This window comes from Salvelinus alpinus, chromosome 3, assembly GCF_045679555.1.
Source record: "Salvelinus alpinus chromosome 3, SLU_Salpinus.1, whole genome shotgun sequence".
NCBI lineage: Eukaryota > Metazoa > Chordata > Actinopteri > Salmoniformes > Salmonidae > Salvelinus > Salvelinus alpinus.
In genome coordinates this window covers 40,345,016-40,357,962 of record NC_092088.1, presented here as the reverse complement: position 1 = coordinate 40,357,962, position 12,947 = coordinate 40,345,016, and the positions used below count along the sequence as shown (strand labels likewise).

The following is a 12,947-nucleotide window of genomic DNA, read 5'->3' as shown; positions in this document are numbered from 1 at the left end:
GCTTCCAACTTTGTGACAACAGTTTGGTTAAGGCCCTTTCCCGTTTCAGCAATGCTATGCCCCAGTGCACAAAGCAAGATCCATACAGAAATGGTTTGTCAAGATCAGTGTGGAAGAACTTAACTGACCTGCACAGAGCCCTGACCTCAACCCCATTGAACACTGTTGGGATGAATTAGAACACCAACTGCGAGCCAGCCCTATTCACCCAATCAGTGCCCGACCTCACTTTTATTTAGTATTTATTTATCTAGGTAAGTCAGTTAAGGACAAATTCTTATTTTTTACATTTATTTAACTAGGCAAGTCAGTTAAGATATTTTTTATTATTTTTTATGACGGCCTAGGAACAGTGCCTTGTTCAGGGGCAGAACAACAGATTTTTACCATGTCAGCTCGGGGATTTGATCTTGCAACCTTTCGGTTACTAGTCCAACCCTCTAACCACTAGGCCACCTGCCGCCACTTTTTTACAATGACACTGTGCCAATTTTGCGGCTGGTTGTGATACAGCCTGGAATCAAACCAGGGTCTGTAGTGACGCCTCTAGCACTGAGATGCATTGCCTTAGACTGCTGCGCCACTCGGGAGCCTTAATGCTCTTGTGGCTGAATGGAAGCAAGTCCCCATAGAAATGCTCCAACATCTAGTGGAAAGCCTTCCCAGAAGAGTGGAGGCTGTTATAGCAGCCAGAAGAGTGGAGGCTGTTATAAAGGGGGGGGACCAACTCCATATTAATGCCCATGATTTTGGAATGAGATGTTGAACGAGCAAGTGTCCACATACTTTTGGTCATGTAGTGTATATAGCTCTTTTCAATGAACCAAAGTCAATTATATGGACAGAGAGAACCTGATCCTAGATCAGCACTCCTACTCTGAGATGCGTTGTGATCTGGGTCTGGAAAATCGTATAGCCTATACTAGGCCTATACACTCATCCAACTACTGGCCTATAGCATTCATTTGCACTTATCTGCAAGTGGGATTAATGAATCTACTCTGGTCGCCTTTTGCAATGACATGGATATCATCCTGACACTCATTCGTTAATGTTGTAAACTTGATATTAACTTTCTCCCTTGATGTAATGAAGTGGGCCAAGTTGCCACCAAACGAGATTCCCTGTGTCCTTCTACCCACTCAAATATGGCGGACAGATGCTGGGTTCACCGAAAGTTGTGGCAGACGGTAATGACACAGCTGCTCATTCCATGGCAGTCGTGTAGGATTTGGGTTCCTCTACTAAAGCTAACACACAGCCAGATGGTGTATCGGGATGGTGTGTGATTTTGGGAGATGTGGCACGCCAGGTGTTCTGAGATGCATTGATGTTGACAGATGCTGGGGTCATAAAGGGTCATGGTGAGAGGCAGCGTCACAGCTGGTTATGACAGACCCTAGGTTCCCCCACTATTGTGGAAATCAGGTCACTTATTGTACTGTATATGATGCAAGTGTTTAGTAACGTGGTGCCAAATTATGAGTATGTTCCTGCCGCAGATTAACAATAGCAAACTCCTATTTCTCCTTTTCACTCTCTCTGTCTTGTCCTCCAACTCCATGGTGGCGGAAACTTCAATCTCTGCTTTTGTCCTAATTTTATGTACTTTCTTGTCTCCCTTCTTTACCGCTCTATCTGCTCTCCCCCCTATATCTTTATCTCTCTCCTGCTCTCTCCTTCCTCACTCTCCAGGACCATAGCGAAGGTGGTGAGTCAGGTGCATGCGTTCCAGGAGACAGTGTACTCCTTCACTCCTGACCTGGAGCTGCAGGCCTACCTAAGACTACGCATCGCCCACCTCAGCGGCTGTGACATCCCCTTGCTGGCTGCAGACAACGAGGCCAACTTCCACCACACCCCCACTGAACGACACACCCGCAGGATCCAGGACACACTAAAGAGGGTGAAGGCCACCTTCCAATGAACTACAGCCTTGCCTGATCTAGGATCAGATTTGCCTTTTGGATCATAATGAATATGATGATATGGACAGAGGGGACCTGGTCCTAGATCAGTACTCATAATGCTTTATGAAATTGGGCCCTGGTCAGACAACTACTCAACAGACCCCAAACCCCCCATGCCCCACTGAGTTACTTTGGTAGCAGAGACTGGGTGGGTGTCTCTAGTTATTGGTAATAACTTTGATTAGACATTATGAGGACGGTCTTATTTGAACACAATGACAGAGCCACATGAAGGCATTCAAGGTGGTTCATTTTGACTTCACTCTGATTTTATACAGTGAGCAGTCCAGCTCAATCCCCCACATTGCACCCCATGGCATGACAACCCACTGCACACCTCTAACTCCTTGATTATCTCCAAAGTAGAGTACAAAGTCATCTGAAAAATATAATTGTTTCTTTTGATATTAGAGTGAGAAGAGGAGAAAACAGTATTGGACTTTTTAAGGGGAAGAACGATTGGTTCTGTTTGTTGGTTCTGTTGGTCTGACAGATATGCTTTTTTACCTGTGAAAATGTTCAACAACAAACAGAATGATTTTGAATATTTCACAACAACATTTCACAACATCTTTATCTAGCACTGGTGGAGGCATATGGATCACATTTCTCTCTCATGTACACCATTTTGATTGCTAGTCTCTAAGACAACATAATAATGATAATGTTTCATAAAGAGATGACATCATGTCTTTAATTCACTGAGCGTTATGTATTATAGCTCAATTAGATTTGAAAAGTGAGATATTACCATTTTCAACTCTCCAGAGCACCATCTGAATGCATTGCCAATAGCTACTTGACATGATAATTACAGTATTTCAAGATACTAAAAATGGATTAAACTCATGATGTAATTTGCTATTACGGCTAAATCAGGGATGGGCAAACTGGAGGGTCGCGTGCTGCACCCCTTTTGTAGTCCCGGGGATCAATTTCTAAATATATATACAGTACCAGTCAAACATTTGGACACATCAACTCATTCAAGGGTTTTTCTTTATTTTACTATTTTCTACATTGTAGAATAACAGTGAAGACATCAAAACTATGAAATAACACATATAGAATCAAGCAGTAACCAAAAAAGTGTTAAACAAATCTAAATATATTTTAGATTTTAGATTCTTCAAAGAAGCCACCCTTTACCTTGATGACAGCATTGCACACTCTTGGCATTCTCTCAACCAGCTTCACCTGGAACTCTTTTCCAACAGTCTTGAAGGAGTTCCCATATATGCTGAGCTCTTGTTGGCTGCTTTTCCTTCACTCTGCAGTCCAACTCAACCCAAACCATCTCAATTGGGTTGAGGTTGGGTGATTGTGGAGGCCAGGTTAAAAGCACAAGTTGCTATTATCTGATGATAGCACAACAGTAAACAAAGAGAGTGTAGCATATTTCAACACTGCAGGCACGACACAAAACACAGAAATAAAATATAAATCATGCCTTACCTTTGACAAGATTCTTTTGTTGGCCATCCAATATGTCCCATAAACATCACAAATGGTCCTTTTGTTCGATTAATTCCGTCCATATATATCCAAATTGTCCATTTATTTGGCGCGGTTGATCCAGAAAAAAACTGCTTGTAATTTGCGCAAAGTCACTACAAAATATCTCAAAAATTACCTCTAAACTTTGCCAAAACATTTCAAACTACTTTTGTAATACAACTTAAGGTATTTGTAAACGTTAATAATCGATCAAATTGAAGACGGGTCTATCTGTTTTCAATACAGGAGATCAACAAACTAACGCTACTTTTCTAGTCTTGCGCAACTCTCAAACAGTACACATGACGTTACACTGTTTCCAGGTGGCCTTACTTCTTCATTGCACAAAGGAATAACCTCAACCTATTTCCAAAGAGTGGTGACATCCAGTGGAAGCGGTAGGAACTGAAAACAGGGTGATTAGAAATCCAGTATTCCAATGAAACCTCATTGAACAGACAGTGACTTAAAAAAAGAAGAAATGAATGGTTAGTCCTCGGGGTTTTGCCTGCTACATAAGTTCTGTTATACTTACAGACATGATTCAAACAGTTTTAGAAACTTCAGAGTGTTTTCTATCCAAATCTACTAATAATATGCATATCTTATATTCTGGGGATGAGTAGAAGGAAGTTGAAATTGGGCACGCTATTTATCCAATAGTGAATTTGCTGCCCCCTATCCTAGAGAAGTTTTAAGTAATGATGGACTGCCGTTTCTCTTTGCTTATTTGAGCTGTTCTTTCCATAATATGGACTTGGTATTTTACCAAATAGGGCTCTCTTCTATATACCACCCGTACCTTGTCACAACACAACTGATTGGCTCAAACTTATTAAGAAGGAAAGAAATTCCACAAATGACCTTTTAACAAGGCACACCTTGTTAATTGGAATACATTCCAGGTGACACCTCATGAAGCTTCTTGAGAGAATGCCAAGAATGTGCAAAGCTGTTATCAAGGCAAAGGTTGGCTACTTTGAAGAGTCTTAAATATAAAGTATATTTTGATTTGTTTACTACTTTTTTGGTTACTACATGATTCCATATGTGTTCTTTCATAGTTTGATGTCTTCACTATTATTCTACAATGTAGAAAATAGTAAAAATAAAGAAAAACCCTGGAATACTGTATATGTTGGAACTCAATCGGGGTCTCTGCTTACTGTTGCGAGGTAGGATAGTAGAATAGATAAGTTCAATTTCAAAAATTGGTTGTGCATCAGCAGTTTTTCTCAGTCACTGACAGTCACTCAATTAACCCATGTCAGCCGCCAAAATATTTTATTGGTAAATTAGTCGAGTGGCCAGCTATTGATTTTTGAATTCACTCTAACTCAAATATATTAAAAAACTGCAAACATTTCTCTCCACCCTATAGCAAAACGTGTAGAAGACAGCTAAAGACAGCTCCGACTACTTGTGTGGGTATGGATGTGGGTGCTCAAGCCACTGAGGCCCCTCATGAGTTCAGATTATTTGTGGCCCCCACCCCCATCAAAGTTGCCCATCCCTGGACTAAATAAATACAAATGCCTGAATAGTTGCTGTAGTTTTTCTAAAACGAACTGTGTTCATGTTGGAATGAAACTACAGTATAAGCTACAAACTGCTGCATAGGCACGCTTGCAAAGATGACATTTGTGTGATTTGTAAACAAATTGAAATGAATTGTCTGAAACATCAAAGATTACAAGGTAGCTTACGTTGAATTTTTAAAATCCTTGAAATTGTGCAAGGAGGCATGCATTTGTAACTACTGCACTTACTTAATTACCATATAGGTTAAATACATCATTTTAAATGGCAATTAATATAACTTAATAAGATGTCAATGTGTTAAATATGTTCGTATGATTATGCCTATTTGTTGTATTTTTCCACATATGTTCATATATTTTCTGACGTAAACATTTTTTTCACGATGTTATATCAATAATCAACCAAGGACAAGGATGTGGCCTACCATGCTCAAAATGTGTAGCAAACTCAATCTATTAAAATTATGTATTGTAGAAGTGTTGTACTTATATTGTTGTATGCATTTATAGAAATACAGCATTATAAATATACCTGATCACTGAAGATCAGAGAGGAGAGCTTATCACAGTGGCAGACTCACTGTGCGCGTGTGTTGGTGTGTGAAAGTTGGGGTTCCGAATTGTCTCGGACTATAAATAGGGCCTTGCCATAGAGGCGAGGAAATGCTCTGTATGGAGGGGACTTCCCCCGGCGGCATCCCGTGAGGACCAGACGGCTTCCATTGTTATCTGACGGGACCAGGGCGCATCTTCAAAGCACACGAGATAAAGGGTCGTAATTGGGAGGCCAAGCCTTCACACGAACAGTCAGATCATCGACAAAGGAGACATTCAACATATCCTTATCTGCATTGTCATAGCTAAGTGATCCTTTTAGGGTTATTGTCCGACAGCTGCTGGGGGAATTCCATCTGAGGAGGCTGAAACACTTGAAAGGTTTCAGAGAAAGGAGAAAGGACACCCGGCAACATTGGCCTGGTTGGATCATTTGGGTTGACCAACTTTCTTCAACGTCCCATTTCCTGATTTCTTGGGCATTCTTTTTCCAGAACATGCCATTTTGGATAGGCCTATTTGGGGATGCTTTACTCAGTAGTATGCATCACCAAAAATGTAGCAATTATAGCCGTTTTTCAGACTTATTTACAGCTTGCGCTCCACGATTTACATTTCAACTGGCAGACAATGGTGTTGCTGCTGTAATACCTTTGATCTGTAATGTTTCAACTGACTGCGCCAAATGCTGGTTGTTGGGCCAGTGTCGCCAACAACCAGCAAGTAAGTCTTAAACCATAAGAGCAGTGCTGTACTTGCCTTTATTTTACATTTGATTTTAGTGTCGGGGAAAGGGCTGACATTTAGGAAGGCATTATGCAGATGATCAGACTCCCATACAATAAGGTTATACAAGTTTGGCAATGTTGATTATTATATCCGAACGGTCAACTATAATAAAATAGTATTCCCTTCCAATCCTAAATCAGAGGTAAATAGAGGCTACAGACAGTCATTGCCTGGAAATTAAGTTTAGGCCAATTTTCACAAGGAACACTCTTGGAAAAAATGGTTCCAAAAGGGTTATTTGGCTGTCCCCATAGGAGAACCCTATTTGGTTCAAAGTAGAACCCTTTTTGTTTCCAGGTAGAACCCCCTGTGAAAGGGGTTCTACATGGTACACAAAGTTTTTTTTCCTGGAAACAAAATGGTTCTACCTTGAACCAAAAGGTTTCTTCAAAGGGTTCTCCTATTGGCACAGCCTAAGAACCGTTTTAGGTTCTAGGTGGCACCTTTTTTTCCTAAGAGTGTACAGATCTAGACACTGACATGTTGCAGCATGATGTTGCAAGTTTAGTCATATTTAGGTTCCTGTTTTAGTAGGTCTGTGGCAAACGCCTGTTATCTTGATTAGAACGTGGTTTTAATTGGTCTGCTGTTTTCAGTGTGATCTTCTTCGCTATGGAATAGGCTACAATTTAAACGTCAAGTCGTTGTAGGCCTATATGCCTCTACATATCATAACCTAAGAACTCTGAAGCAGAGGTGGACTCTCAATGTGACGTTTCTGTATATTTTCAGCTGGGGTGAACAAATGTAACCCATCTGGGCAAAAACTGGTTGAATCAACGTTGTTTTACTAGTTGATTTCACAGTAGTTGACTACTCAACCAAACGTAAATCAAAACTAGTCGTTGAACTGACGTCTTCGCCCAGTGAGATGAGCTCTACTGGTTCTCACAGACTTGGTGGCGCCAGACTTTCACACACTCACAGTATGTGAAGACTTCAATAAGGACCCATTAGGACCTAATCATTGGGAATTGATCAGGTGTTAATGCGCTTTTGCAAATGCAAATCTTGGAGAGGGCCAGGTCTATATATGGCCATCTCACAATATTCTCTGACCATCCTCGGATAGTTTGCTGAGCTCATGGAAGCAAACATATTCAATAACTTCACTGTAGACTGGTTGGCGAAGAGCCATCACGACACCATCAAGAAAGAAGGACCTGTGGACACTGGACCTGTGGATACTATGCTAACCCACTTCAAACCCCATGTCCCTTGCATGGTCCAGCCTCGACCGCCAACCTCTTATAACAAGGTCTACCTCCAGCCAAAGCCAAAGATCACAAGGTTTGAATTCACGAATTCCACTGAAAAACCCACAAATCTGGAATCCAGATTGAGCTCACCTCTGCATCCGTCGAGCTGCTCTTCCCCAAATCGTGTTAAATGTAGGCTACTATACTTTAACATTTATATTAATATTACATGTAAAAACGTGGTGTTGCAACACATTTAAATCGTGTTTTTTATTGAAGAGCATTTTATTGACTGATATTTTTTCACAGTTTCAGAAAACAGTGAGTACTACTCGGGGTATGATAGTGAGGCTGCCTCCTCGGAATGCCCCTCGGTGGAAGAGGGGAGCGAGGAAGATAGAGACGGAGCCCAACGACGTGTACGTACTAGGTTCACACCGTCGCAGATTGAAAAGATGGAGAAGATATTCAACAAGCACAAATATCCAGATGCTGGAAATAGAGTCAAAATGGCACTGATGTTAAACCTCTCTGAAACTCAGGTAAGACTAGAATACAAAACTCAATGTAATTTATGCACATTATACATTGTGCTGTAGGACTATTTAATTTGATTATACTAGTGCTGGTTTGGTTCTAAGGGTTTTTATGTTATGTGTTTTGTGTTTCAGGTGAGAACTTCGTTTCAGAACAGGAGGATGAAACAGAAACGGGAAGTCCAAGACTTGCGCGCTGAGTACCTCGCTCCCGCCCAGTCTCTGAGGATATTCCAGCCCATAAGCCCATTTCAGTACCACGACAGCACCTATCATACACCGCTGCCAACCACGGGATGTACCTGCACATGGTGCAACAGTTCCCCCAGCAACAGATGGTTTCTCATCATCAGCACCCCCACCCAATGATGTCCAACACACATTTCTACTAAAGACTATATACTACAGACTGAACTTTCGACTCAAACACTTACAAATCCAAAGTGCAATACAGTTTTTATCTTGGGTGGGATGTTTGTAAATCATTTGTTTAAAGATGTGCAGAGATTGAAGTCTATTTTAACACTCAAGTATATATCACAACCTTTCTTTTCTATTTAGTATCATTTGTATGTAATGTTACAAAACTGCATAACAACTTCCAGCTGAACAATTAGCTTATGCACACAAATGTTGTGGTCTAGATGTAACCTATTGTTTGTCAGTATGTACATCGGCAATCTTCTCTGTAAGGGCATGTGCATAGCGTCATTTAATTCTGATAAGTGTAAGATAAATCAAACCCAAATCAACGTTTATTGTTCCCATACACAGGTTTGCAGATGTTAACTCAGGTGCAGCTCCAACAGTGCAGTAATAGGCTACACAGCAGTACAAAATAATACACGTATAATCCAAAAAGTAAAAAGAAAGAAATGAAGACATTTCAGAAGCAATCCAATTAACAACACAAATAGCACTATAACAGTAATCCAAATGCAATCTATGCGTAGCTACACCGGATGAACTTACACATGATATACTAAGAATGATATGTACAGCAGTAGATATATGAAATCAAACCAAATCCAAATGTATTGGTCACATGCCGCCCAATACAAAAGTGAAATGCTTACTTATGAGCCCATTTCCAACAATGCAGAGTTAAAAAGTAACAAAAAAAAGCGAAATAAAAAAGGAAATAGTAACACAAGAAAATAACAGTAACGAGGCTATATACAATGAGTACCAGTGCCAAGTCGACATTGCAGGGGTAGGAGGTAGTTCAGGTAATTGAGGTAATATTGTATGTACATGTTGGTAGGGGTAAAAATTACTAGGCAATCAGGATATAATAATAAACAAGTAGCCGTAGCATATGTTTAGAGTGTGTGTGTGTGGCATCAATATGCATGTGTGAGTGTGTATTGTGTGTTTGAGCGTATGTAGTGTATGTTGGAGTGCCAGTGTAGTATGTGTGAGTGTGTGGGTAGAGTCTAGTGAGTGTGCATAGAGCCAGTGCAAGAGCGATTAGAGTGAGCTATGTCAACAATCCCGTATATAAATGCATATGCTGTGTGTACAAAACAGTTGAACTAAAATACAATGTAAAGTAGTAGAAATACACTGAACAAATATATCAATGCAACATGTAAAGTGTTGGTCCCATGTTTCATGAGCTGAAATAAAAGATCCCAGAAATGTTCCATACACAGAAAAATATAATTTCTCTCAAATTTTGTGCACAAATTTGTTTACATCTCTGTTAGTGATCATTTGCCAAGATAATCCAGCCACCAGACAGGTGTGGCATATAAAGAAGCTGATTAAACAGTCATGATCATTACACAGGTGCACCTTGTGTTGGGGATAATAAAAGGCCCCTCTAAAATGTGCAGTTTTGTCACACAACACAATGCCAAATCCTTCAAATTTTGAAGGAGTGTGCAATTGGCATGCTGACTGCAGGAATGTCTACCAGAGCTGTTTCCAGACAATTTAATGTTAATTTGTCTACCATAAGCCGCCGTCGTTTTAGAGAATTTGGCAGTACATCCAAGCAGACCATGTGTAACCACACCACATCCGGCTTCTTCACCTACGGGATCGTGTAAGACCAGCCACCTGGACAGTTGATGAAACTGGGTTTGCACAACTGAAACATTTCCGCAGAAACCGTTTCAGGGAAAGCTGCATGCTCAACAGGTTCTTAACCTAAATGCAGTTTGGCGTTGTAACCGACTTCAGTGGGCAAATGCGCACCTTCGATGGCCACTAGCACGCTATAGAAGTGTGCTCTTCACAGATGTATCCCGGTTTCAACTGTACCGGGCAGGTGGCAGACAGCGTGTATGGCGTCGTGTGGGAGAGCGGTTTGCTGATGTCAATGTTGTGAATGGACTACCCCCTGGCTGTGCTGCTGCTCCAGTTTCAACTGTTCTGCCTGCGGCTATGGAACCCTGACCTGTTCACCGGAAGTGCTACCTGTCCCAGACCTGCTGTTTTCAACTCTCTAGAGACAGCAGGAGCGGTAGAGATACTCTCAATGATCGGCTATGAAAAGCCAACTGATATTTACTCCTGAGGTGCTGACCTGTTGCACCCTCGACAACTACTGTGATTATTATTATTTGACCATGCTGGTCATTTATGAACATTTGAACATCTTGGCCATGTTCTGTTATAATCTCCACCCGGCACAGCCAGAAGAGGACTGGCCATCCCTCACAGCCTGGTTCCTCTCTAGGTTTCTTCCTAGGTTTTGGCCTTTCTAGGGAGTTTTTCCTAGCCACCGTGCTTATACACCTGCATTGCTTGCTGTTTTGGGTTTTAGGCTGGGTTTCTGTACAGCACTTTGAGATATCAGCTGATGTAATATATATAAATACATTTGAAATGATTTGATTTTGGTGGCGGTGGGGTTATGGTATGGGCAGACATAAGCTATGGACAACGAACACAATTGCATTTTATTGATGGCAATTTGAATGCACAGAGATACCGTGACGAGATCCTGAGGTCCATTGTCATGCCATTCATCCGCCATCATCACTTTATGATAATGTACGGCCCCATGTCACAAGGATCTGTTCACAATTCCTGAAAATGTCCCAGTTCTTCCATGGCCTGCATACTCACCAGACATGTCACCCATTGAGCATGTTTGGGATGCTCTGGATCGATGTGTATGACAGCGTGTTCCAGATCCCGCAAATATCCAGCAATTTCGCACAGCCATTGAAGAGGAGTGGGACAACATTCCACAAGCCACATTTAACAGCCTGACGAATTCTATGGAAGGAGATGTGCCGCGCTGCATGAGACAAATGGTGGTCACACCAGATACCGACTGGTTTTCTGATCCACGCCCCTACCTTTGTTTTAAGGTATCAGTTGCATATCTGTACTCCCAGTCATGTGACCTTGACTTAATTCCCTCATAACTCCACCACCTTTAGACATGGAGGATCCATGAATAAGGTCGAGCAGACATGCCTGTTCTAAGTGGGAAAAGCATCTACTTGATTTTTTCTGATAGAAATAATAGCATTCTTCATGAACTGTAAATGATATGTTGATAAGAACTATTGATAAGACCAAGGTAAATGAGTAATCCATTTGGAGAAGGCGTTTATAACTACACATAGCAATTGTTTTAGATACTTTTTCCTTATGATCCCTGGTGAGGAACGTGAAACCAGCCATATGGACGCAAACTGAAAATCATATATCAACGTGATATGTCAATGCTGCCCATTTTACACAGTGAAGTAGGCTATAAATAGTCGTGCCATTATTCAGAATATTAATTGTGTACCCTGATCATTTGCGTTGATGAAAATTGGAGACCCAAGCTGTAGGCTTCTTTAGAGCTGAACCTGCCAAATTGATGTTTGTGCTTCAGAACGTTTTAATTATACGCCGGGGCTTTTTGCCATTTGTATCATGTTCAGTATTAGCCACTATCGGGAACCACCGTCAGTAGTACCCACATACATTTATAGCTGTCACTTTAGTGCTAGTATTCTTCCATTTGTAGCTTACGTCCGGCATCCTTCCATTCCGTTAAGCTTTCTTTCCTCTGTCAAGTCTGTGTAGTTGTTCCTGAGGGTTGCTAGCATTAGTGGATCATATTAGGCTAATGTTGCGCAATAATTTGTAGCCTATTTGAATCATGGAACTCAGACCGTATGTAGCACGTTTCGTGATGACTGGACCTTTGTCATACAACTGATGATTAGAAAGGATTAGGGATTAGGACAATTGTTCAAACTTTATTGTACACTTTCTTCCATGTTCCAATATTTCCATGTTCATGCATGGAACTTGAATGTGACAACTTTCAGGATAAATCAAACCACTGTAGTTTTGATTCCTCAATACATTTATTGTGTAAAGACTCTTCAAACCATTTTTTCCTTATGATTCATGCATACTTTCCTAACCCAAAAAGGTGCCTAAATAATAATATACAAGATCCAAGTATTTTTAAATCTACCAGTTGGTGCTGAAACGGAGACGAATATGCATATATTTAGATAGCTTTATATCATTGATCCCTACATTCTGAACCCCTTCTCTCAATGTATTCTAGTGAGTCTGTTGACAAAATTGTAATTAAAAGGTGGACCATATTTAAAAGGATGGCTTAAGATAAATGTACTGAAAACCCGACTGAATGAAAACTCCACGAGATAATCTGTTGGCCAACAAGTGGGAGGGTTTTCAGCTGTTGAATTAATTAAACGTATTAAGTGCGCTCAAGGGAACCGTGCCTGCAAAGCGCCTGCAAAGCCCTATTACGCACCAAAGCAGAGCTTTGCAAGCTTCCGACCAACCTCAATTCACTGTTCATTTTTTAAAACATGAGACACCAAACGCGTTCACTGGGACGGTTAACTCGAGGTTCCACTAGTACAG

General features: G+C 41.0%; 1 protein-coding gene and 1 pseudogene across 1 annotated transcript in view; both read left to right on the top strand.

The window, feature by feature from the left end:
* LOC139570702 (kinase non-catalytic C-lobe domain-containing protein 1-like) overlaps positions 1-5,485 on the top strand; it is an 85,159-nt gene extending 79,674 nt beyond the window's left edge. The window contains exon 30 of the mRNA XM_071392825.1: positions 1,696-5,485. Coding sequence (XP_071248926.1) covers positions 1,696-1,927 — 232 coding nt within the window. The 3' untranslated portion in view covers positions 1,928-5,485. The remainder of the gene's footprint in view (positions 1-1,695) is intronic.
* A 1,820-nt stretch (positions 5,486-7,305) lies between these two features.
* LOC139569731 (homeobox protein vent1-like) lies at positions 7,306-9,703 on the top strand (annotated as a pseudogene).
* The last annotated feature ends 3,244 nt before the right edge of the window (positions 9,704-12,947 follow it).